A 27,580-nucleotide genomic window follows, 5' to 3' on the forward strand; every position below is an offset into this window, starting at 1 on the left:
TACATTGCATGGCCCTTTAATATTCAGAAATTTTATAAGCTTTTGTTTTCTCCGAGAAAAAATTCAATGTGCTTGCTTAGGTGAGACTCGAACCAGTGCCCTCCTGTTTTAAAACCAGCACAGAGGTATTAATTGTTCTATTGCCGAGCTTGCTGGGTGGAATCTGTCATGAACAAGCTTGTAATTTTTTTCCTCGGAAAGCTGTTGGACAGCTTATGAAATTATTTCAATGAATTTCAAAACCAGATGTTGCATTTCCCCCGTCTATGATGCCAAAATCCACCGTACAAAATTTTATGAGAGTCGCCCATCACAAGGTCCTACTTAAGGCCACTCAAGATGAGGGCTACACAGAGAAGGGATAGAAAAGGAAATCTTAAACAAAAAGTTACTTCAAGTAGAAAGAGAAACCGGGATGCGATTTGTGTTTGAACAAGATGCAGTTTATAGTCGTTTTGTGCAGATTCAATTTTTTAAAATAAGTAACAATATTGGCTGCAAAGTGACCAATTATTTCCTTTTGTATTTTTAAATCAGCCTCACATTTCTGTGAAATGTCATGTCTGAAAGAATTCTACTGAATAAATTATTAGTAAATATTATTGTTTCTTAAACTATGACAGGCAGCAGCATCGCTTCCAGAAACTCATCATTCAAAAGATTGAGTTGAGTAACCTGACTTTCCTGTACATGAACACAGGGAACAGGTGGTTGGGGAGCAGACTGGTGAGTACAATCCCTGGTTTGACCTTTTTTTGAGATTTAAACGACAACATCAATATTTGGGCAATTGACAACCTCACTCATAATTACATCCAAACGGTGATGTTCAAATGGTTGACATCATGATATTAAAATGTCCAATTCAAGCAGTTAATGAAATCAATGGATATTCCAGATTTTTTCTTTTAATTCCTGCAAAACAGTAAATTGAACCTTCAATATTCACACCCTGTAAGTAAAGTCAATCATTTCAACCTGTTGTTGTGAAAATCATTCATTTTTCAATTTATACCATTTAGACCGAATTAGAAAGTGAACACTCAGCTATTCTGTAACTAATTTGTTGTAATTTTGATCTTCACAGGACCTAATTGGGGCAGCCATCGTGTTATTTGCCGGCCTTGCAACCATGATATCGGCCCTCGCAGGTGGCCTCCAGCCTAGCTTGGTGGGCCTAGCAATAACATACGCTCTCAGTGTAAGTCACAAATAGATCACAAGTTGGTCACAAGTTTATCGTAAGTCCTGTCACAACTAAATCACAAGTCAATTTGCAAGTTCAGTCACAAGAAACAAGTGATGAAAAATAACAAAGGAAGGCCCAGCTACATCTTATTGTTGTAGTCGAGTCCATCACAAGTCAATTCCCAAGTCAATTCATTAGTCTGGGGACTCCGGTCACAAGTCCATCAAAGTCCATCACAAGTCAATTCTCAAGTCAATTCATTAGTCTGGGGACTCCTGTCACAAGTAAATCAAAAGTCCAGTCAAAGTCCATCACAATCCTTCACAAGTCCAGTCACAAGTAAATCACAAGTTAATTCATAAGTAGATCAAATGTCCAGTCACAAGGAAATCGCTAGTCCATTCACAGTTCTAGTCACAAGTGCATCACAAGGCATTTCGCAAGCCTGGTCATAACAGTTGCTTTGAACAGTTCATTCAAGTAGCTGCTTGGGACTTGGAGCTGGATGACTTGTTAAGGACTTGTGATGACTTGCTACTCAGTATGCAAATCTCTTATCAATATTATTTGCCAAATATGTAAGCAGAGCTTTCACCATCTTTGTCATATAAAGTCTGGTCTTTGAAGTGATTGAGACTGTTAAGAACTGATTGTGCCAGGGTCTTTTTGTTTGATATTGTGTCAAATTTTACCCTTGATGTGTCTTAGCAGCTTCTAATGTGTAGAGGGCAAGCTTTTCGGTGGTTGTTAATTTTGTGATTATTTGACCTGCAGATTTCAGGCCAGTTGAACTGGGTGATCCGTATGTCAGCTAACCTAGAGATGCAGATGAACGCCATGGAACGAGTGGAGTACTACAAGTCTGTCAAGAAAGAGGAGTATGACGGTGAGTGGACAGTGACAAAATGACAGTGACAAAATGACAGTGACGAGGGTTGAGAAATGACAATGACATTATGAAATGGGCTGAATGTCTGTCAATAGGAGTAAAACTACCAAAGATGGGTTTGGCCCAATTAAACAACGAGGTAACAGATCAGGTACCCGTAACCAACTTTACAAATTACTTACTGACTTCTCAGACAATGAAAAGAAAGATTATGAATGCCATTTGTGGGGAATTTTCAAAATGAAAACCAGGCTACACGGAAAATCAGAAGAGATTTCACATGTGCATTTTAATGCACAACAGTTGACGCATGCTTAAGTTGCAGTTAACATCGTAAAGCCCGTCAGACAAGTTCCAGGATTCAAATTTTGGGGTCGGATTTTTTTTTTACGGGTACACGAATACTTGTGTTTTACTTCAGTAGAGTACTCGGTTCCCGTACTACCCGTAAATGCCCACCACTAGTAACAGGTCAGCTTTGAGCCAACAGTTTTTGGCAAAACTCCCATTTTAACAAACCATTTATATCACTGTGAAGGAAACACAACAGAGTAACACAGGTTGCTTCAGAATTTATTGCCAAGATAACTATTTGGCCTTTGACAATTACAACTGCATGGACACATATTGACAATAGACATAGCTGTAGCTTTTAACACTTGTTACTGACTTGGCCTCATTTTGTGTTCTGGTACAGGTGTAATTGAGCCACGCCATGATTGGCCAGATCAGGGTGAGATTGTCTACAAGGGTGTCTCAGCCCGATATGCTTCAGATCTTGATCCTGTGCTCCATGGTATTGATATCCACTTCAAGGCAGGAGAAAAGGTACGCTGACGTGATTGTTATTAAGCCTGTTAACCCATAGGCAGGGTTCTTAACTTTTTTGTTCACTAGCCAGCCGGACTAGTGAAACTGACTCTTATCTAGTCCGTAGGTTTTTTTCACTAGTCCGCAATAGAATCATTAAATTTGTTCGCTAGAATGTCATCAACAACAATGTTATTTACAATAATTTTGACTCGCCAGGTGGACTACTTAGGGAATGGGTTTGACTAGTTCACCACTGTTTTTACTCGCATTTTGCCAGCGGATGTAACCGTTAAGGTCCCTTTACCGCCTCAAACCGCCCTGCCTGTTACTACCTGGTAACGCCCAAACCACCCTACACTCTATATGGCTTGACGGCTTTATCAGGGAATAAATACAATGGAATAAAGTTGGCAGTTTGGATAAACTCCTCCAAAGTCGTTAGACAAGGCATTAACGAATGTACCAAGTAGCTATATTTACTTGTACTTTCTTTGGGACATCAAGCCCCATGTTACGTAATAGCGGCTGGGGTGCACCTTTAACAATTCCTACAAAATCCCAAAACCTCCTGCAGGAATTTGTAGGATCTTTAGAGGGTAACTATTAAGAATATCTCACCCTTCTGTAAATTTTAGGGTTCCATTTGCCTCAGAAATGCACGTGAGTCTTGGATATATTGTTTACCAATCTTGAAAAAGAAAGATTTTGATAGATTTTGACAAAAGGGAAGGGATTTCTACAGGTTTTATCATATGATGAGCAACTATAAGCAGATAACTGAAAGTTTGATTTTCTGTGTGTTTAGATCGGGATTTGTGGTCGGACTGGAAGCGGTAAATCATCGCTGACCCTGACCCTCTTTAGAATCATCCAGACATTTAAAGGTCAGTCCAACAGTCCTATAATCATGAAATATTGCATACCTGGTGTCAGGGCATTACATTTATGCAAATGTTACACTGTGTATTCATTCAGGGTTCCACAAATGGATTTCATATAACTTGGGGGAAAAACTGAATATCTTAAAACAAATTTGAATGAGGATATCACAACTTATTAAATTTACTACTAAGTCATCTGCAGTTAACTTTACTGAGTGCAACATGTGTCAGAAATGTCTTTGTGATAACGTCTGAAATTTGCACAGTAGTATTCAAATTTCAGACAGTCCAATGAAAGAACACTGTTGAACTGACATGTTGAGTTTTCAGATAATTCGAGGTCGTGGTGTCATCTTATAATCATGTATGGACAAGTTTGCAGTGTTGTAACAGACGTTCACTGCCTTAGAAATCCTTTCACGACCTAGTCCTTTTATAGCCATATAGGTCATGTCAGAACAACAGAATATAATTAGTGTTGCCTTTTTTTTGTCATTCCTTTTGTTACCGGTTCATTTTGCATACATGCATCGTCACGTAACTCTTCTGTAATGCTAATCCTTACAGGGCAAATCTTGATAGATGGAGTGAACATTGCCCATCTGCCGTTGGTGGAAGTCAGACGTCGTCTGGCCATCATTCCACAGGACCCGGTACTCTTCACTGGAACTATCAGGTGAATGCACAAAGAAAGCAATCAGTCTTTCATACTAACGTTTGCTTGTATATTTTTTATAAAGAGCTTGAGGTCAGAGAGGTGAACACAGTTCATCCTCCAAACCGTACAAATTGCCGAGTTCCTGTCAAGTACAACAAATGAAATTCACGAGGCAATGTCATCAAAAGAATGTGCACTGCAGGCAAAGCAGGATGTGCGCTGCCAATAGCAAATCAACCTTGTGAATCGCTTGTTTGTTAGAAAAATAAATTTGAAAAATATTGTGTTGTTGTCTTCAAGGTTTAACCTGGATGCCAGGGGCGAGCATGACGATGATGCATTATGGGAAGCCCTGGAGATTGCGCAGCTGAAAGATGTGGTGTCCGAGCTTGACCTCAAACTGGGTAAGAATTGGACCTCACAACCTCCCCTGGTGTTTTTCTCTGTCACCTACCGAAAAGCAATGGGCTCCGTTGTGTACAACACAGGGCGCTTTTAGCACTTTCGAGAGCCAAGTAGACAAGACACACTGCATGTTCGAACTGGTTCAAGGGCGTATAGCGCCAAGTATACACAACTTAGTTTATTCTGAATGTTCACAAAGCCAAATTTTGCATGGGCATGAAGCATTGTTGGCAGCGCTTACGAAAATGTCTCTCCCAGTGGTCTCCCCCAACTCTCCCTTTCTAACCGTTGAGGGGGTACTTGTGCACGGAGCCCATTGTATTGTATTAATTTACATTATTTCACTGTTGTAAGACTAGTGGTAAACGAACCATTATGTCGCTTGTCAAATCTGAGCTATGAAAAATTCACCTTGAGCCAGACTCTTGTGTTGGTCAGGACCGTTGTTTTATTTGTTTACCGTCAAAGCTTTCAACGCTCACCTTTTTTTTCTTCACTTTCTTGCAACAGACGCCATGGTAACGGAGGGAGGTGAGAATTTCAGCGTGGGTCAGAGGCAGCTGTTTTGCTTGGCTCGTGCCTTCTTGAGGAAGACTCGCATCCTGGTCATGGATGAGGCAACCGCCTCCATCGACTTGGAAACCGTGAGTGCCTCCACCATTTCATCCTCTCTGGGTTGACAATTCATTCAACTGTTGTTGCTGGACTTCTTCCAACGAATTTTATCCTGTCCTCTTTTCGGGTACCAGTCTTCAAGACAGTCTTTTTTGTTTAATTTGACATTTTTTCCTCCTAGGATGCCATTCTTCAAGATGTCGTAGCCTGTGCCTTCAAGGAGAGGACTGTACTCACCATAGCTGTAAGTAACACATTTTTGCAGAAACACCAGAAAAATGTCTTTGCACTTATAATAACCAGGAATGATCAATTGAATTTCACCCTTAGTCCAACAGCCATGATATCCGTGGGAGTATTGTTCACCTTCAATTTATACACCTACCTTTTAAATTTATTTTTCCATCTTTTGCAGCACCGTGTGCAAACCATCTTGGACTCGGACCACATCTTGGTTCTGAATGAGGGCAGAATTGCAGAATATGACACGCCACAGAATCTGCTAGCCCAGGAAGATAGTATCTTCGCTTCCCTGGTGAAGGCAGGAACTTAAGAAGGTGGTTTTAGGGATAAAGACTGCACTTTGCATGATGCAGCTATTTTCAGGGTGTCAAACAATGGAAATACTCTATCATGAGTTGTATGGTTAGTAGAAAACTAACTAGTTTTTCAATTTATTTGCGATGGTAAAGACTTATCCAACAACCACATTTAGAAGATATTATTAGTTGGTAATAATAATAAGAAATAATTTGTATTACAGGAAATGGCACCATAGGGTTGTGCAGAAAATGTGTCCATTGAAATGTCTCCCTAATGTCCGGTGTCTCCCTCAGGTATACGCATGCCAAAAAATGTCTCCTTAAGGGGACATTAACATGAATTTAAAAATGTATATTGCGCCCTTCACATTATAATGATCAAAAGCACTTTACTTGTGCACAGGCCATACGCATATACTTCGTGCTTCTTCGACCAAATTGGTTTTCAAATTATATGCGCACCTCAAATTAAGAATCAAGGTGCTTTTCTTTCTCCCTAACCAAAGAGCAAAAATTACCATTCCCAAATGTGTTTCAGTTTAGGGCATACACCTAACCCAATACCTGTAAAATGACTTGCTGGAGGACAAAAGCTTCACACTTATAAATTCCAGCCTTAGTTTGCACTCTTGTTGAGAAGAATAACTCGGGTATTGTAAATGCTTCTTAATTGAGAGCAAAGTCACACCGAATCACACAATGAGTGTTAAGTTGCACAGTTGCAGGAAGGCCAGTTAGTAGCAATTGTCACGGGTAATTGTTGACCTCTATACCTTATTCCATCAGATTTTAATGAAAATTTATCAATTATGAAAAATGACTGTCGTTTTAAAAACTTTGATGTCTCGTAAGGGCACAGGGCTCCAGACTGCCAAAAGGTGTTTTTTTTCCGTTGGAAAAGCAGCTAACGAATATAGGCAATTTTAGATTTGTTGGTATCAGTAGTGATGTTACTAAAACACAATAATTTTCTCCTTAAGTTAGTTATCTTAGCATTCAGGGTAATTTAGAGGGCTTAAAGTTATTCAATATTTGTGTGTGTTTTTTGTGTGTGTATATATTTGCATATTTAGGGTTGTTTAGTTCTTATTCTCTTCTAAGTAATAGTCCAAATAACAGGTATTATTGGACAAGGGCGTCAGTTGCATCTCAAAAGTGGGGGGGGGGGGGGCATACCTTGATCAGCACTAATGCGAGCGCAAAGCGCAGAGCCCTAACTTTTTGTAAGAAGTATATATGATCTTTTGCTTTTTATGATTTTTTTCGTTTGAGGCAACAGAATTACTCAAATTGTAATCGGGGTGTGTTTATAACAACTTATCTGTGGAACATTTAGCTCAGTGCGTACTGTACATTTTGAGAAATCAAATGTACAATTGTTGGGGTCTTGTAACTGGATTCCGTTGCTAAAGCACATTAAAAAAACACACAGCTTCAATGATTGTTTTCTTATGAACGGAATAATTTCACAGGGTATAGACCCACCATTTCAGTCATGTTACCTGTATCCAATAACAGCACTGAATGATAATGTTTTTGTGCAAAAAGGAACCAGACTATTTTTCCTTCCAGCCTCGCTTTGGTTACATTGATTTAAATGGGGAAAAAAATCTAGATGGCCGCAACATGATAATGGTCTATTTGGGGCCAGCCCTACCTTCACTGTAAGCAATTTTTTCCCCACTAAATTGTTAGGTCCATTTCTGGGTAAGTACCAGTGTTCCTACATGCCTTTAACTAGGTCTAAATATTTCCCCATTTCACTAAGATGTGTTCAAATTTTAACTGACTATGTACAAGTAATCTTGAAGTTCATTTTGTAACCATACATTACTATATGGGTACCAATTCTAAATGGTAGTCATTAGTATATTGTTTCCAGTATATTTTGCTTTAGTCGTTAGTATATTTTTTCCTTCATTATATTTTACTATTTTTTATTATCCTTGGTTTGTAAAAAAAATCTTGGGTTCAGTGAATTAACTGCAGGCATGCAACTTCTCAGATCAGCTGATTTCCTCCTTTTTTAACTTCCCGTATGTGCCATTAAACATAGGAAACGCAGTGTACAAAGTCTTGGAAAGATTTGAATGTCCTCCATTTTGTGTGACTTCCCAGTTGCTTGCCTGTTAACTGGGAAGACACACAGGTTTCAGAAACATTGTGAAATGCAAAAAGCAGGGCTGGTTATCTCTGGTTTAAGCAGTTTCAAGTAGCAAAAGGGTAATAAAAATCTTTGAAAGAAAAATATCTTTTTGAACATTTCCATGTTCAGGGGTGAGCCTCATCTTTTTAGACCCATGTGGTGTTAGAGATTTCAATGTCTGATAGTTAAGTTTTCTTTTGATAATGGTGTAGGTATTTCCGTGTGCCAAACTAGAGTTGTTTATGTCTTTCAATTTTCTGTTCTTGATGTCACAAACAGTTCAGTGCAAAACACATAGTTTCTTTGTGATTTTTAAAAAGCAACTTTACTTATACATGTATACATAATCTCTGTATGGCATTCATAAATACCTAAGACAGTTTACCCATTCCTATTGGTCGAGAGCCCGTCACGTGGGTGGTTTTAAAACACCGACTGGCTGGTTTTAAACACTTTTCCGGTGTCACATGAAATTGACTCCTATGTAATCTGGTGCATGCCTTTTACACTTGGATTGGTTGAACTTTCACAAACTTCAGTTAGACATGCGCAACTCCACCAATGAGTCCGTATTTTGAGAGTTCTAAATTCACATTACCCCGGCATCGCCACGTACTGCGCCACATCACGCAGTACGCGCCACGAGCACACCAATATCCATATAAGGAGATATTTACGACTACGTGCGACCATAACATATCTAGAGAGGTGTTAAAAAAAAGAAGTACTTTTGTTGAACAAATTCATGAACAAAAATCACACGAAAAAAAAATCATTGGAAATGAAAAAGTGTTGACTTGTTTTTACTTTTTGACTCAAAGGTATTTATGAATGGGAATAAATATGTGCTTGGCCGGTATTAAACAAGTACGTTTAAAAGCGATAATGTCTTTCAACTTCGGCTTGGGCCATTATCAGACAGTGTCCAGGCCCCTCCGGCGGTTTAAACGTACGTGTTTTAAACCGGCTCAGCACATACTTATTCCCCGAGTAGTTTACAGTACACATCTAATGTGTTGTTTCCTCTGATATACTAAAAGTTTGTGGACTGTCAAATATTGTGTGATTATTCGAAAATTATAAATTGATGTCATCTGTGTAGATGCAATGTATTTTCAAATTATATTTTCTTTGCAATTATACAAAATTATGTGTAATTAAGAGTGTTAAAGTTTTCACCTATTTTCTGTTTATGAATTGATAATAAACATTGAATTTTCTTTGAGTCTGTTTTTGTTTTTGTTTGTTTAATTTGTTTGTTTGTTGGGGTGTTTGGTTGTTTTTTTAACGATGTATCTTTGCTGTTACTTTTTGTCATTGTAGTGACTGTTTTACACATGACACTACAAATTTCTTATTTTTGTTGTACTGATTTTTCTTTGTCTATCATGTCTATAATTAACAGAAATGTTGGTATTCATCTATAAACATCCCGGTATGTGTTCATACAGAGTTTCAACCCAACCTTGTACTTCTGTAGATAAAGGCCATTGAAAAATGCACCTTTAAGATGACGTCACATGACGCATGATGACACAACTTTGCTATAGGGACTAATGTCTATGCTACTTCTAAGTGATGCATGATAAAGATGAATGCCCAAATTGGATGGGAGACAAATCGTGCAAAAAGCCTATGGGATTTGGGATAGAACAAGAAGAACAAAATCAGAACAAACACAAAGGCTATTCCGCAACTTTGCGAAAAAGTCAATTATTATCAAGTTACGTTAGTTACAGGCATGCAATTTTTCCTCGGATCTGCTGATTTCCTCGTATTTAACTTCTCGTGAATGCCATTACAAATTGAAAAACACTGTACGAAGTATTGTGTTGTTTGGAGTTCCCTCGTTTTTTTAAATCTAAATTCCAGTTGCATGCCTGTAGTTAACTTGCATGCAGGTTAATTTCTAGGTCTTGAATTTATTCAATATTTGTGTGCGTTTTTGTATATATTTTCATATTTTGGGGGTTTTTGCTTTCGTTAAGCCAATGCCCTTCTAAATAGCAGTTGAAATAACTGACATGATTAGGTGTCACATATAGATTACACTGTCTTTAAAGAATTGTGTAAAACACATTGAATGTTCGATTTTTGATATTGGAAATTGTGGTATAATATAAAATTCCCAAAAATTAATGTATGGAATACATTGGCAGACCAGCTGGGGCATAAAGAATGCTTATTATAAATCAGATACAAAAGGAACCTTTTTTTATTTATAAATGTGGGATTTCTTTTTATTGCATACTTTTGCCATGAGTGACTTTAAGTAGCATATGAATGTGTATGTTTAATTCCATTTAATATCTGATTATACCCAGGGAAATTAAGAAAGTAAAACAATATCTAAAACAAAATGTAACTGAAATAATAGTAAAAAAAAAAAATGACAAAAAATTAAACTTTACAGAAAGAATTTAAAGGGAATGTACAACATTTGTTTTTGCTGCAATTTTCAGAAATAAATGGATTTGGAGGAGTATGTTGATATAGCAAATATTGTTAAAATGACTTGTTTCACGTTTTGGGCTCGTAGATGCTGGAAAAAACCAAGAAAACCAATCATGTTCTTGTAGTCTGGTTCCCTGACCCCACTTAAGATGAAACGGAGAATTTATAGACTTTGGGAATTGTAAGGTCAGAGAATCAATCTAGCAGGCTTTTACCCCTTCACAGTTGTGTAATCAATTGCAAAATAATGCCGAATAACTAATTATGAAAAAGTAGGAGCAGTTTTTGAAAAACGCCAGTTTTCTCCAACGCTGGTCGGCCGACCAGCATTGGAAAAAATACCATTTTTCTTGAAAATGCAAGCACACCGGGAACCACATTTTTACAGGATACTTTACTGTCATTCCCTAACAATGCAGTAAGGTATGTTGTAATAATTTGATCGTTTCTTTTTGTGATGTTTGCAAATGTTGTATCTTCCCTTTAAAGACATAATACATGTAAAGCTGTGATGATTTATATCAGTGGTTTTTTTTTCGATGTTTAATCTGAAAGCATACTTGGTATACAATTTGTAATTGTACCAATTGTCTTTTGCATACAATTCAAAACATAATGTGTATAAAGCATCTCAAAATGTGTAAGCGCTACATGCTGATTTCTAAGAACAAAAAAAAGAAAAGAATTGAGCACCTATTGTGATGAAATTTCACAGCATGATGATATAACTCCTGAAATAGACAGTTTACATAAATGTACTCACTTACTAAACAGTGCTCTACCATCCTTTTATGAAGAAATATGATGGTGGAAGAAACTCATATATTCAAATATCTGTTGATGAAACACCAAAAAGACATAACTTTTTGTATGAATATATGTTTAATATTGTGACGTGTCGTGCCAGCCCTCCTGCGTCAGGCTGGTTTGGTTGGTAGCGTGCCGTCCCGATGGTGTCCTATCCCTGCAGTGGTGGGCCACAGCACCAGGCTATCCCCGCTTCCCGGTTGACTGGATCAGCCAGTAGTAGTCAGGGCAGTGGAATGGGAGTGGGAACCGGGAATCGGAATGTGGAGTCGTAGGAAGTGGGTGGAGTCGGAATGTGGGTGGAGTAGGAATAGGGCGGAATAGGCGGAGTCGGAATGTGGGCGGAGTCGGCGGAGTCGGATTGTGGGTGGAGCAACTTTGGGACTTTGCCCAGGACTTAGTCCTAAGTAGACCCTATGGTGAACAGAAACAGTAATCAAGTACGGTGGTCATGCCTTTAATCATCATCATCCGTCATGTCATTCCACTCAATCAAGAACCCTAGCAATTATTCTAATCATTTGAGAATCAAGCAATCAAGTGACTAAATCCTAGCCCTGCAACCCCTTTTATAGATTTCAAGCCCCATCGGCTGTGTACAACTTCTCTTTGCCATACAACAGCGCATAAACTCAATTGACCAATCAGAAACAAGGATCCCTTATATGCAAAGTATGGGTGATTCACAGTGTGCTAGTGTATTTAAAACATACAGTTGGTGACTTAATTCCTATTCCGTCACATAGCCCCCCTCCCAAAGTTTTTAGTCCCTGAAAACTACAAGAGATTTTGATAAAACAACTCAGATGAAATAACTAAGACAAAATATTTTACATGAAAACTAGTGTATTTAAAACATACAGTTAGTGACTTAATTCCTATTCCGTCACAATATGTTGCTCTGTTGTTAGCTGAAGTGCTTTTCAATATAAGGGAATAAATATGTCCTTGGCCGGTTTTAAACAAGTCTGTTTAAGACCAGTTTGGGGAATGGACGCTGATAATGACCCAAACCGAAGACGGTAAAGTGATGACCTCTGTTTAGCTTCATATTTCTCTTGCTGGTTTTGAACAAAAGTCAGAAATTCAACCTTCATAATTTAGTAAATTTTTGATCAAAAACCTAGACCCTGCAAATTTTCTGTGTTCTGTGAGAGAACATGATAAACTTTTGACTCCACCAAAAATTGTCGATTGCTTTTCCTTTTCTCGTTAAGTTTTTTGAAATAGGGTACAAAGTTTCACTTGATATCTGATGTTTGAACACGACATGTTAACCAATTCACACACCCAATATTTTGCAGATTCGGACAAAAACAATGGATTTTAGAGAAAATATCCTAATTTTGGACTGATTTCACCCCAAATTTTCGTCCAAATTTCATTTTGAAAAGCACATCTGTCCAAAAATCGTATTGAAATGTGTTCTAGGATCCTTTAGGCATCTTTCCAGCAAGTTTGAAGCAATTTGATTTTTTGGCCAAAATTTGAAAAAATGCAAGGGGTTAGGCCAAAAAAAAAAAGTCTCCGGTTTCTGGTATGGAGCTTGCCCCAAAAGTGGTGCGGCGACGCGGCTTTTTGTTTTGTTTTACCTGTTGTTGATTTTTTTTTTGGCTTCAAATGTCGGCTGATGACTGCAAATGGTGCCCGACTAAACTTAGTGCAAATATATGGGAGTCCAGAGAGGCCACATAAAGCTTATTCTCGATCATAACCCCATCTAAAAACACGTTTAAATTGTGCAGCAGCAGGATTCCAGTCAAACCAGTGAGTTTGGCGGTTTTGAGACATCATCTTGCATTGAAAAAAAAACTTTTTCATTTTGCCGACGCGCATGGCTACGGCGACGCGCGCGCATACCAGAAACCGGAGACTTTTTTTTTTTGGCCTTAGTCTTACTTTTTTGGTGAAATTTGGCCCCAAAAATGACTTTTCTCCAAACGATGCAGAAATTCCTTTAGAGGTAAGAGGAGCTTCAATCAATCTTCACACACCCAATATTTTGCAGATTCGGACAAAAATAATGGATTTTTAGAGAAAATATCCTAATTTTGGACTGATTTCACCCGAAATTTTCGTCCAAATTTCATTTTGAAAAGCACATCTGTCCAAAAATCGTATTGAAATGTGTTCTAGGATCCTTTAGGCATCTTTCCAGCAAGTTTGAAGCAATTTAATTTTTTTGGCCAAAATTTGAAAAAATGCAAGGCCCTTACTTTTTTGGTGAAATTTGGCCCAAAAAATGACTTTTCTCCAAACGATCGATGCAGAAATTCCTTAAGAGGTAAGAGGAGCTTCAATCAACCTTCATACACCCAATATTTTGCAGATTCGGATAAAAAATAATGAATTTTTAAAGAAAATATCCTAATTTTTGACTGATTTCACCCCAAATTTTCGTCCAAATTTCATTTTGAAAAGCACATCTGTCCACAAATCGAATTGAAATGTGTTTGAAGAAAAGTCTGAAGAAATTTGATTTTTTGGCCAAAATTGGAAAAAAATGCAAGGGTTAAAAGACAAAATTCTAGCTGCGGCTGTTTAAAAAGTTGAGGCAGTAAAATGGGTCCGAAGTAGCATACGCCGGCCAAATCACGATTTGCATGCCCTGAAATTCTTCAGTACTTGAGCATATTGTGGGCCATGCACTTGAGGGTTCGTAGACAGTGAGGATGGAAGCCGTGCACAGGAACGTGAGCTTGTATTTCTCTGCAATTCGCATGAAATTGGGGCTCTAAAAGCGCTCTATTTTGCATTGGAGTGTAGGCGCCGTTTTTCAAAATGGCGATGGGTGATCATATTCGGATGGAAATTTCTCCCAACTTACAATCAGATTACCACCAAAAAATTGAGGAAAAATAGAAAGACGATCAAACTAAGCTTTAGTTTTAATGCATGTCTCGAACACCTTATAGTGAGCAAATTGTGAATATTTTCTTGAATTTCTAAAGTGGGGAAATTTATCATTGGAGTCTATGGCAATTCATTGCACCTATAGGGGCACTGTTGAAAGCGGACACTCATAGACACTCTTTGGCAGTAGGCGGCGCTCTTCATCCCTGCCGACTGACGAGACAAGCTTACGACCGGCCGATGTAGCCGGCCCGATTTTTCTTCGCACGTCCCCGCCTGACTCGCTCTTAAAATCTGTAGCTAGCAGTTTGCAATTTGCCACTCTGCAAACACCCCTCTACCGCTGTGCCACTGGCCAGAGGTGGATGAAATTAGTGGCGCACCCAGGGGGGGGGGGGGGGGGGGGGGGGGTTGGTTGACCCCTCCCACTCGTAGAGGTTGTTAATTTTTAATATTTTTTTTGGAGGGGGGGGGGTTCATTTTTTTGGCCCACGAATTGACCGATATGTATGTGGCACATTTTCGAGTATTATAATAGGGGTGTAAGTGGCGCCACCAACGTCAAAATATTTCCCCCTCCCACAAAAATACACCCACTTTGTATGAACAAAAAACCCCAAATTGTGAGACCCCCCCCCCCCCCCCCCAGGTAAATACTGGGTGCGCTACTGGGTAAAATAGGCGCCAAAGATATCAGGAAAGAAGGAACAAAAATATCCAGCTAGTTTGCAGGCCTTTACACAGTTTGAAAAGTTGGTTTTAAATTGCGCGCTCTAGTTCTGAAATTGCGCACACTATTCAAAACGAATAAGGATCCGAGCATCCCGCTCTTAATTCGAAAATCCAAACTAATTAATTGAACCAAAAAAATCAGCTCATGTCGATGTCAAGCATTAAACAAATAACATTTTTCTGAGGCCAAAAATTTTGGGCGATTTTTTTTGGATTCTTTTTAACTTCTACAAAATTTACCAATTGACGTAAAATGAACGGTTACCGTAGTCATATTGATCGAACGAAACTTAATTTTGATAATAATCAATTATTTAATATTCATAGATTCACGACGTATACCTTTTATTCCTTTTTAAATACTACCGGAGACCTGCCGGGCAGATGTAAATATCCAACTAAAGCAAAGTAAAAAAAAATTGAGGATTAAAAAAAAGCAAAAAGTTATGTGCTAGCCAAGCATTCAGGGATCGGTCTGAGCCATAACAATTCCCCAGCCAACCCCTTAGCTCTCTTCTGGGATCTCGGCGTTCCCGGCCAATACACACTTCCTTCCCTGTCCATCCATGTAACCCCGGAGGGCCAGGCGCCATGTAAAAGCAAAGAGCTAAGGGAGGAACAGGGCGGCACCCTAAGCCCTGATCCTCCGAGTGGACCGGACCACATGCCCTGAACCTGTACGAAGACGCCAACCTGGAACTCACGGACAGTACCAGCCGCAGAGCTTACCGATTAAGCTAAGGTACCGTTGGTGTTTGACCACGGGAAATTAAACATCTTGTGCTAAATGTACTTAGAGTTACGCAACAGTGTGGGTGGCGGATCCAGAGAGGTTCGTGCCGGGGGACGCAACGGCTCATTCGAGTGAAAAATTGCCTTATTTTACAAAGTTTTCGTCACTGCCGGGGGGGGGGGGGCGCACGCCCCATTAGCACCCCCCCCCCCCCTGGATTCACCAATGAGTGAACACTATTATTATGCAGGCTTTTTTGAGCTATCGGGTGCGTTCGGGGGCGGATCCAGGATTTTTTGCGGGGGGGGGGGGGGGTCCGGGCACCTTAGATATTTATATCCGATTATTGAGGACAGGCGGACCGTGTCATTATTATATTTGATTAAGAGCGAACCAGGCGGGACGTGGGAAGAAAAATCGGGCCGGCTATACATCGGCCAGTCGTAAAAAGCTTGTCTCGTCAGTCGGCAGGGATGAAGAGCGCCACCTACTGCCAAAGAGTGTCTATGAGTGTCCGCTTTCAACAGTGCCCCTATAGGTGCAATGAATTGCCATAGACTCCAATGATCAATTTCCCCACTTTAGAAATTCAAGAAAATAATCACAATTTGCTCACTATAAGGTGTTCGAGACATGCATTAAAACTAAAGCTTAGTTTGATCGTCTTTCTATTTTTCCTCCTGATTGTAAGTTGGGAGAAATTTCCATCCGAATATGATCACCCATCGCCATTTTGAAAAACGGCGCCTACACTCCAATGCAAAATAGAGCGCTTTTAGACCATCCTCACTGTTTACGAACCCTCAAGTGCATGGCCCACAATATGCTCAAATACTGAAGAATTTGAGGAAATGCAAATCGTGGTTTGGCCGGCGTATGCTACTTCGGACCCATTTTACTGCCTCAACTTTTTAAACAGCCGCAGCTAGAATTTCGTCTTTTAACCCTTGCATTTTTTCCAATTTTGGCCAAAAAATCAAATTGCTTCAAACTTGCTGGAAAGATGCCTAAAGGATCCTACAACACATTTCAATTCGATTTCTGGACAGATGTGCTTTTTAAAATGAAATTTGGACGAAAATTTAGGGTGAAATCAGTCATATATTAGGATATTTTCTCTAAAAATCGATTATTTTTGTCCGAATCTGCAAAATATTGGGTGTGTGAAGGTTGATTGAAGCTCCTCTTACCTCTTAAGGAATTTCTGCATCGTTTGGAGAAAAGTCATTTTTTTGGGCCAAATTTCACCAAAAAAGTAAGGCTAACCACTTGCATTTTTTCCAATTTTGGCCAAAAAATCAAATTGCTTCAAACTTGCTGGAAAGATGCCTAAAGGATCCTAGAACACATTTCAATTCGATTTCTGGACAGATGTGCTTTTCAAAATGAAATTTGGACGAAAATTTGGGGTGAAATCAGTCAGAAATGAGATTTGTTTTTCTCTAAAAATCCATGATTTTTGCCCAATTATGCAAAATATTGGGTGTTTAAAGGTTAATTGATTGTTACGAGTGAAGCGTTATTGTACGAAACATAAAATATGGACATCGTGAACAGGGACCCCCCTAGTGTAATGTGGTGTACTGGTTAATGTTGTTTTCATCTACGTTTAAATGGTTTTTTTTGGGTTCTTTATAGAATTAAGGATGAGAACGTACTGTTCAAATTATTTTTGAGGAAACAAAATCCGTAAAAACAAATTATCGTTTTATTTCTAAAGACGTGATACTGTTGAAATAGTAGTGACGGAGTTGAAAATCTGCTATCTGTCCAAATACAAATAGTAGAAGTCAGGCGCGGATCCAGAGGGGGACAAAACCCCCCCCCCCCCCCACCGGTCAGACACACACGAAAAATAAATAATTTTTAATCAAATATAATAATGACACGGTCCGCCTGTCCTCACTAATCGGATATAAATATCTAAGGTGCCCGGACCCCCCCCCCCCGCAAAAAATCCTGGATCCGCCCCTGAACGCACCCGATAGCTCAAAAAAGCCTGCGTAATAATAGTGTTCACTCATTGGCGGATCCGGGGGGGGGGTGCTAAGGGGGCGTGCGCCAGCCCCCCCCCCCCGGCAGTGACGAAAACTTTGTAAAATAAGGCAATTTTTCACTCGAATGAGCCGTTGCGTCCCCCGGCACGAACCTCTCTGGATCCGCCACCCACACTGTTGCGTAACTCTTAGTACATTTAGCACAAGATGTTTAATTTCCCGTCGTCAAACACCAACGGTACCTCAGCTTAATCGGTAAGCTCTGCGGCTGGTACTGTCCGTGAGTTCCAGGTTGGCGTCTTCGTACAGGTTCAGGGCATGTGGTCCACTCGGAGGATCAGGGCTTAGGGTGCCGCCCTGTTCCTCCCTTAGCTCTTTGCTTTTACATGGCGCCTGGCCCTCCGGGGTTACATGGATGGACAGGGAAGGAAGTGTGTATTGGCCGGGAACGCCGAGATCCCAGAAGAGAGCTAAGGGGTTGGCTGGGGAATTGTTATGGCTCAGACCGATCCCTGAATGCTTGGCTAGCACATAACTTTTTGCTTTTTTTTTAATCCTCAATTTTTTTTTTACTTTGCTTTAGTTGGATATTTACATCTGCCCGGCAGGTCTCCGGTAGTATTTAAAAAGGAATCAAAGGTATACGTCGTGAATCTATGAATATTAAATAATTGATTATTATCAAAATTAAGTTTCGTTCGATCAATATGACTACGGTAACCGTTCATTTTACGTCAATTGGTAAATTTTGTAGAAGTTAAAAAGAATCCAAAAAAAATCGCCCAAAATTTTGGCCTCAGAAAAATGTTTTTTCTTTAATGCTTGACATCGACATGAGCTGATTTTTTTGGTTCAATTAATTAGTTTGGATTTTCGAATTAAGAGCGGGATGCTCGGATCCTTATTCGTTTTGAATAGTGTGCGTAATTTCAGAACTAGAGCGCGCAATTTAAAACCAACTTTTCAAACTGTGTAAAGGCCTGCAAACTAGCTGGATATTTTTTGTTCCTTCTTTCCCGATATCTTTGGCGCCTATTTTACCCAGTAGCGCACCTAGGATTTACCTTGGGGGTGGGGGTGGGGGGGGGGGTGCTCATAATTTTGGGGTTTTTGTTCATACAAAGTGGGTGTATTTTTGTGGGAGGGGGAAATATTTTGACGTTGGTGGCGCCACTTACACCCCTATTATAATACTCGAAAATGTGCCACATACATATCGGTCAATTCGTGGACCAAAAAAATGAACCCCCCCCCCAAAAAAAAAAAATTAAAAATTAACAACCTCTACGAGTGGGAGGGGTAACCCCCCCCCCCCCCCCTTGGGTGCGCCACTAATTTCATCCACCTCTGGCCAGTGGCACAGCGGTAGAGGGGTGTTGGCAGAGTGGCAAATTGCAAACTGCTAGCTACAGATTTTAAGAGCGAACCAGGCGGGGACGTGCGAAGAAAAATCGGGCCGGCTATACGTCGGCCGCTCGTAAAAAGCTTGTCTCATCAGTCGGCAGGGATGAAGAGCGCCACCTACTGCCAAAGAATGTCTATGAGTGTCCGCTTTCAACAGTGCCCCTATAGGTGCAATGAATTGCCATAGACTCCAATGATCAATTTCCCCACTTTAGAAATTCAAGAAAATAATCACAATTTGCTCACTATAAGGTGTTCGAGACATGCATTAAAACTAAAGCTTAGTTTGATCGTCTTTCTATTTTTCCTCAATTTTTTGGTGGTAATCTGAATGTAAGTTGGGAGAAATTTCCATCCGCCATGATCACCCATCGCCATTTTGAAAAACGGCGCCTACACTCCAATGCAAAATAGAGCGCTTTTAGAGCTCCAATTTCATGCGAATCGCACAGAAATACAAGCTCACGTTCCTGTGCACGGCTTCCATCCTCACTGTTTACGACCCCTCAAGTGCATGGCCCACAATATGCTCAAGTACTGAAGAATTTGAGAGAATGCAAATCGTGATTTGGCCGGCGTATGCTACTTCGGACCCATTTTACTGCCTCAACTTTTTAAACAGCCGCAGCTAGAATTTTGTCTTTTAACCCTTGCATTTTTTCCAATTTTGGCCAAAAAATCAAATTGCTTCAAACTTGCTGGAAAGATGCCTAAAGGATCCTACAACACATTTCAATTCGATTTCTGGACAGATGTGCTTTTTAAAATGAAATTTGGACGAAAATTTAGGGTGAAATCAGTCAAAAATTAGGATATTTTTTCTAAAAACCGATTATTTTTGCCGAATCTGCAAAATATTGGGTGTGTGAAGGTTGATTGAAGCTCCTCTTACCTCTTAAGGAATTTCTGCATCGTTTGGAGAAAAGTCATTTTTTGGGCCAAATTTCACCAAAAAAGTAAGGCTAACCCCTTGCATTTTTTCCAATTTTGGCCAAAAAATCAAATTGCTTCAAACTTGCTGAAAAGATGCCTAAAGGATCCTAGAACACATTTCAATTCGATTTCTGGACAGATGTGCTTTTCAAAATGAAATTTGGACGAAAATTTGGGGTGAAATCAGTCAGAAATGAGATTTGTTTTTCTCTAAAAATCCATGATTTTTGCCCAAATATGCAAAATATTGGGTGTTTAAAGGTTAATTGATTGTTACGAGCGAAGCGTTATTGTACGAAACATAAAATATGGACATCGTGAACAGGGACCCCCTAGTGTAATGTGGTGTACTGGTTAATGTTGTTTTCATCTACGTTTAAATGGTTTTTTTTGGGTTCTTTATAGAATTAAGGATGAGAACGTACTGTTCACATTTTTTTTGAGGAAACAAAATCCGTAAAAACAAATTATCGTTTTATTTCTAAAGACGTGATACTGTTGAAATAGTAGTGACGGAGTTGAAAATCTGTATATCTGCCCAAATTCAAATAGTAGAAGTCAGGCGCGGATCCAGAGGGAGCGAAACACCCCCCCCCCCCCCCCCCCCCCCCCCCCCCCACCGGTCAGACACACACGAAAAATAAATAATTTGTAATCAAATATAATAATGACACGGTCCGCCTGTCCTCAATAATCGGATATAAATATTTAAGGTGCCCGGACCCCCCCCCCCGCAAAAAAATCCTGGCTCCGCCCCTGAACGCACCCGATAGCTTAAAAAACTACAGAACAGAAGAAATCAACAGAAGTTATGTATGCTCTACAAGATGAAAAATGGGTTGGTCGACATTCCACTTCACAACTATGTTCAGCCTAATACCAGAGATACAAGGGGAAACAACCAAAGGTTCATTCAAGTCAGTCACAAAGCTAGGGCCTTCAAAGACTCATTCTTCGTATCAACTGTTAAACACTGGAACTCACCCTCCTCGGCTGCTGTGAACAGCGCAACTCTAGCTGAATTCAAGGGACATATCAGTAATATCCACCAGTAGTCTATTTCCACACGCAGTGCGCAAGTTAGCGTTGATGTATCCGGCAAGGATATTTTGCTGACTCAACAGATGGAGATGGAAATAGAGCTGAAGTACAACAGTCGACCAGTTGTATGATGAAAGCAACACAGACTTTGGAATTACACAGTTTGTTTACTGTTCATACAGACATCGTGCACTACCTGAACTGGTTAACATTGTGTTCAAACATCAGATATCAAGTGAAACTTTGTACCCTATTTCAAAAAACTGAACGAGAAAAGGCAACAACAGAGCAACATATATTATACATATATTGATACATAAAGTTATGTATTTTTGGTGTTTCATCAACAGATATTTGAATATTTGAGTTTTTCCACCTTCATATTTCTTCATAAAATGATGGTGGAGCATTGTTTAGTAAGTGAGTACATTTATGTAAACTGTCTATTTCAGGAGTTATATCATCAAATAGTCAACCTGTGAAATTTCATCACAATAGGTGCTCAATTTTATTTTTTGTTCTTAGAAATCAGCAAATTATGTTTTGAATTGTATGCAAAAGGACAATTGGTACGATTACAAATTGTATACCAAGTATGCTTTCAGATTAAAAATCGAAAAAAAAAAAATTCTGATATAAAGCATCACAGCTATACATGTATTATGTCTTTAAAGGGAAGATACAACATTTGCAAACATCACAAAACGAAACGATCAAATTATCACAACATACCTTACTGCATTGTTAGGGAATGGCAGTCTAAAGTATCCTGTAAAAATGTGGTTCCCGGTGTGCTTGCATTTTCAAGAAAAATGGTATTTTTTTCCAATGCTGGTCGGCCGACCAGCGTTGGAGAAAACTGGCGTTTTTCAAAAACTGCTCCTACTTTTTCATAATGAGTTATTCCGCATTATTTTGCAATTGATTACACAACTGTGAAGGGGTAAAAGCCTGCTAGATTGATTCTCTGACCTTACAATTCCCAAAAGTCTATTCATTCTCCGTTTCATCTTAAGTGGGGTCGGGGAACCAGACTACAAGAACATGATTGGTTTTCTTGGTTTTTCCAGCATCTACGAGCCCAAAACGTGAAACAAGTCATTTTAACAATATTTGCTATATCAACATACTCCTCCAAATCCATTTATTTCTGAAAATTGCAGCAAAAACAAATGTTGTACATTCCCTTTAAATTCTTTCTGTAAAGTTTTATTTTTTTGTCTTCTTTTTTTAAAACTATTATTTCAGTTACATTTTGTTTTTAAATATTGTTTTACTTTCTCAATTTCCTTGGGTATAATCAGTTATTAAATGGAATCAAACATACACATTCATATACTATTTAAAGTCACTCATGGCAAAAGTATGCAATAAAAAAAAATCCCACAGTTATACAAAAAAAATGATTCCTTTTGTATCTGATTTATAATAAGCATTCTTTATGCCCCAGCTTGTCCGCCGGATATGATGCCAATGTATTCCATACATTAATTTTTGAGAGATTTATAATATTATACCACATTTTCCAATATAAAAAACGAACATGCAATGTGTTTTACACAATTCTTTAAAGACAGTGTAGTCTATATGTGACACCTAATCATGTCAGTTATTTCGACTGCTCTTTAGAAGGGCATTGGCTTAACAAAGCAAAAACAACCCAAAATATGAAAATATATACAAAAACGCACACAATATTGATTAACTTCAAGACCTACAAATTCACCAGCATGCAAGTCAACTAACATAAATTAAAAATAATTGGCTTTTTTTGCAAAGTTGCAGAAAAGCCTTTGTGTTTGTTCTGATTTGTTTCTTTCTTCTTTTTGTTCTATCCCAAATCCCATAGGCTCTGTGCATGATTTTTCTCCCATCCAATTTGGGCATTCATCTTTATCATGCATCGTTTAGAAGTAGCATAGACATTAGTCCCTATAGCAAAGTTGTGTCATCATGTGTCATGTGACATCATCTTAAAGGTGCATTTTTCAAGGCCTTTATCTACAGAAGTACAAGGTTGGGTTGAAACTCTGTATAAACACATACCAGGATGTTTATAGATGAAAATTGTGGTGACATCATGATGACGTCATCATATCATTTTCTTTGGATTTTCGACATTTTGAAGTTTATTGCTGTATCTCACAAACGCAACATGCTAAACTCGACATTCTTTTTGTAATAGGGTTATTAGGTCATACATATTTGGAAAAAAAGCTAAAAATGTGTGATGTCACCATGATGTCATCAATAACACAGTTTTGCAAAACACATAAAGATAGGTTCGGGCGTCTTGAAACTTGGTGGGAAGGAGGATAATGTTGCTAGCATGCAAACTTAAAAATGACGTCAAGATGACGTCATCAACTAGTTATGAATAAATGTTTAAACTTTTTTTTTTTGGCAAGCAGCTAACTTTGACATTAAATGCATTTTGTACAAAAAATTATCATTAAAAAGACTGCACATCGCCCCCAAAAAATAAACTCATAAAAAAATCATAATGCAGAAAAGCCCTACGTTCTGTTCTTAAACAGACATATACCTCTAGTTGTGTTTTAGAAACATCACTACTGCTACCAACAAAACTAAAATTGACTATATTCATTAGCTGCTTTTCCCTAAAATAAAAACCTTTTGGCAGTCCAGAGCCTCGCTACATATTGTGTTCTTATGAGACATCAAAGTGTTTCAAACGACTGTGAGGGTGAAGCTTGTGTCCTTGAGCAGACCTTTTACATCAATTTGTCCAATTCATTAATGGATCTAAAGAAAAAGGTTTGGGTTAGCTGTGTGCCCCACAAGAAGCTCAGACAATTTTAGGAATACAATTTTAGGAATACAAGAAGCTCAGACAATTTTAGGAATACTCATCAATACTTTTGTTACGTTCAAAGAAACTATAGCAACTTGATTCTTAATTGGAGTTGCGCACATAATTAAAAAAACAAACCTTTTGGTTGCAGAAGCACCAAGTTTATACGTACAGCCTGTGCACAAGTCATGCGCTTACGAACACCATGAAAAAACCGTAATATAACATAGCTTTTGAACATGAAAAGAGTAATATAAACTTTTCTTTCATATTACCATCTCAATAATGTCTTCTTTGACTGTTGGATAAGTCTAAACCATCGGCAAGAAATTGAAACATTATTTGGTCTTCTCCAAATTAAAGCACACATCTCCAAATTGATTATTTTCATAATTTGATAGCCTGAACACAGTCCTCTGCAGCATGCAAAGCACAAAATGTGCTATCCGTCCTTATTTTCTACAACTAAGAAAGCGTTAGCACTAAAGCGATGGCTCGTCTTGAGGACCATCTTCACGATGCAAACCACCTTCTTAAGTTCCGGCCTTCACCAGGGAAGCAAAGATACTATCTTCCTGGGCTAGTAGATTCTTTGGCGTATCATATTCTGCAATTCTGCCCTCATTCAGAACCAAGATGTGGTCCGAGTCCAGGATGGTTTGCACACGATGCTGCAAAAGATGGAAATAAGTTTTAGCAGGTAACACTGAAAGCCTGAAACTGAAAAATATTACCACGGATATTGTGGCTGTGGGACTGGAAGGCTTCAACAGAAAGGTGAATTTCAATTTCTCACGCCTGGTTATTTTTTAGTGCCAAGACATTTTTCTGGTGTTATGGCAGAAATGGGTATGTTACTTACAGCTATGGTGAGTACAGTCCTCTCCTTGAAGGCACAGGTTACAATGTCTTGAAGAATGGCATCCTAGGAGGAAAAAAAATGTCAAATTAAAAAAAAGACGGTCTTGAAGACCCGATGAGACCCGGCACCCGATAAGAGGACAGGATAAAATTTGTTGGAAGAAGTCCAGCAACAACAGTTGAATGAATTGTCAACCCAGAGAGGATGAGATGATGTAGGCACTCACGGTTTCCAAGTCGATGGAGGCGGTTGCCTCATCCATGACCAGGATGCGAGTCTTCCTCAAGAAGGCACGAGCCAAGCAAAACAGCTGCCTCTGACCCACGCTGAAATTCTCACCTCCCTCCGTTACCATGGCATCTAGGGGAAAAAGGAAACAACCCATAAGTGTTGATCGCATTGAATGCCACGGATGGGCTAGAGTCACAATGGAGCAAGTTTAGTCAAGGACCATCTTTCAATCTGTGAAGAAAGGAATTCAGGAGAGATTAGGATGATGGTGAGCTTAGTTCTTGTGTTCTTGGGCAAGACACTTTATTACAATTGCCTTTCTTTACCCAGGAGTATAAATGGGTACCTGTGAGGGTAGAGACCCAGCTGAGGGAATCAGCATTCAGATATGTCCAGTAAAAAAAGCTCAGAAAAAATAATGGGGAATTCAAGAAGTGAAATTAAAATCAAGTCAATCTTACCCAGTTTGAGGTCGAGCTCAGACACCACATCTTTTAGTTGCGCAATCTCCAGGGCTTCCCATAATGCATCATCATCATGCTCGCCCTGAGCATCAAGGTTAAACCTTGGAAACAATTTTAAATTTAAAAATACAAATCGTCTAACAACAAGTAATTTGTTTTTGCTTTATCTGCAGTGCATTACGGGAAAACTTGACATTCATACAAACACATTGTTTTTATTTTGTTCTATTTGACAGGAAGTCAGCAGTTTTTACTCTTTAAAGGAGGAAAGCATTTTGAGTTGAAATTATTTCTTCTGAATAAAGTCTTCTGAATTATGCAAACAGTGAAATATGGATTGTAAACTGTAGGAGGTTGAATATTAATAAACATTTAAAATTGGTGTGTTCAAGACCAATGCTCCCTGATTCACAATGTTAACCTTTTCCTGCCCCAGCGCCCTTTTCCAAAACAAACAGCATGAGCCAAACTTCAGTTTTTAGGGTAACTTTTTTACCTGATAGTGCCAGTGAAGAGTACGGGGTCCTGTGGAATGATGGCCAGACGACGTCTGACTTCCACCAACGGCAGGTGGGCAATGTTCACCCCGTCTATCAAGATTTGCCCTGTCAAGGTCAGAAATGAATCCTTTAATTTAAAGAACTGTTCACGGGCAATGTTTAAAAGTTTAAAGATGCATTCCCGATGCTATTTTCAAGTCTTAAAATTAATGTGGCCTGACGTTGCGAACTTAGCAAGTTCTTCTTCAGAGGCTAAAACAGAAATGACAGAGATACATACATTAACATGGGGGTGCACACAAACATGCAGGGCTGAAAGAAGAAACACAAAAGGAGGATTAGGAGGGAAAGGTGTGGAAAGATGCAGGGGAGGGTGGATGAGAGAACAAAGAAACAAAGGGAGATGGCAAACCACAAGGGGTCTGGTGTAAACAGGGGAGGGACCAGAAAGGGGAAGGATCAAAGGTCACAGGGAGTGGGAACGGACAAAAGAGTGTGAGAGTGAAGGGATGATGCGGGGGGGGGGGGGGGGGGGGGGACAGTATAGAGGTGGAAAGGGATGAAAGATGGTGGGAGATGTGTTAACACAAACAAGGAAGACCAGATGGATTATCTGTAACAGAGGACAATGGAGGAAGAAAAGGATTAATCATTTCCAAGTTGGATGTTGAGACCATGTGGTTGAATAGTTCGAAGACGATTCATCCACACCTTCTCTCTGCTGAGGCGAACTGACTCTTTGCGATGGCCAAGAGATTCAATGCCCTGCAAAATCATATCAGAAATGGAGTGGTTAGGCAGGTTGAAGTGATGACCAACAGGGGTGTCTAGTTTCTTGGTGTTGACCGTTGACCGATGGGCATAGAAACGCTTCTTGAGCGTATTCTTAGTCTCACCTACATACTGCACTCCACAGACCCTGCAAGAAATGAGATATATGACATTAGAGGTGTTACAAGTGATGTTACCAATGGTTCTGTGGGTAGTGACAGAAGAGTGGCCAGAAAAGGAGTCAGACTCCTGGATATGAATCTGGCAGACAACACATCTGGAACTGCACTTGAAAGTACCATGCTGGGTGGGAGGGGATGCATCTAAGGATGGGACTTCAGCTCGAACAATCAAGTCCCGTAGATTTCGAGGACGCCTGTAAGCCAATGTGGGGCCGTTGGGGATGGCGCGGGCAAGGCGATCTGAAGTATGGAGGATATGATGATTGTCATTAGTGATTTTGCGGAGGGGAGGGAGATTGGGGTGAAACGTGGTAACCAAGGGAATCATGGGTTTGGCCATGGCATCAGGGGCCTTTCCCGTGAGAGCTTGATTTCTGGGGATAGATTTAGCTCTGGCAATGGCACGATGAACTTGGCGAGAGCTGTGACCCCTGGCCACCAAGTTGTTCTTCAGTATCTGTGTATGGCGGGAGAAATCGGAATCATTAGAACAAATTCTTCTGAGTCTGAGTGCCTGGCTAAACGCTATGCCAGTTTTGCTGTGCCTGGGGTGACAGCTGGAGGAGTGGAGGTACTGGTGGGTGTCTGTGGGTTTGGAATACAGGTCAGTGGTTAGTGAGTTGCCTTGCTTGCGGACGGTGACATCCAGAAAGTGGGTTTGGT

At 39.6% G+C, this 27,580-nt stretch overlaps 2 protein-coding genes across 3 annotated transcripts in view; one reads left to right on the forward strand and one right to left on the reverse strand.

Annotated features, from left to right (window-relative positions):
- Positions 1–7,417, forward strand: part of LOC119737061 (ATP-binding cassette sub-family C member 8-like) — a 37,602-nt gene extending 30,185 nt beyond the window's left edge. Inside the window, exons 23-32 of one of the 2 annotated variants that reach the window (XM_038211133.1) lie at positions 624–726; positions 1,088–1,201; positions 1,964–2,075; positions 2,776–2,906; positions 3,697–3,775; positions 4,340–4,448; positions 4,731–4,834; positions 5,346–5,479; positions 5,632–5,694; positions 5,866–7,417. In XM_038211133.1, coding sequence (XP_038067061.1) covers positions 624–726; positions 1,088–1,201; positions 1,964–2,075; positions 2,776–2,906; positions 3,697–3,775; positions 4,340–4,448; positions 4,731–4,834; positions 5,346–5,479; positions 5,632–5,694; positions 5,866–6,003 — 1,087 coding nt within the window. In that variant the 3' untranslated portion in view covers positions 6,004–7,417. The remainder of the gene's footprint in view (positions 1–623; positions 727–1,087; positions 1,202–1,963; positions 2,076–2,775; positions 2,907–3,696; positions 3,776–4,339; positions 4,449–4,730; positions 4,835–5,345; positions 5,480–5,631; positions 5,695–5,865) is intronic. The other variant, XM_038211134.1, reaches the window with a different exon arrangement.
- A 16,104-nt stretch (positions 7,418–23,521) lies between these two features.
- Positions 23,522–27,580, reverse strand: part of LOC119737706 (ATP-binding cassette sub-family C member 8-like) — a 32,636-nt gene continuing 28,577 nt past the window's right edge. Inside the window, exons 28-32 of the mRNA XM_038212251.1 lie at positions 25,961–26,069; positions 25,462–25,565; positions 24,996–25,129; positions 24,770–24,832; positions 23,522–24,578 (exon numbers count right to left, since the gene is read on the reverse strand). Of these exons, the coding sequence (XP_038068179.1) occupies positions 24,441–24,578; positions 24,770–24,832; positions 24,996–25,129; positions 25,462–25,565; positions 25,961–26,069 (548 nt within the window). The 3' untranslated portion in view covers positions 23,522–24,440. The remainder of the gene's footprint in view (positions 24,579–24,769; positions 24,833–24,995; positions 25,130–25,461; positions 25,566–25,960; positions 26,070–27,580) is intronic.

This window comes from Patiria miniata, unplaced genomic scaffold (assembly GCF_015706575.1).
Source record: "Patiria miniata isolate m_02_andy unplaced genomic scaffold, ASM1570657v1 HiC_scaffold_3, whole genome shotgun sequence".
Lineage (NCBI taxonomy): Eukaryota > Metazoa > Echinodermata > Asteroidea > Valvatida > Asterinidae > Patiria > Patiria miniata.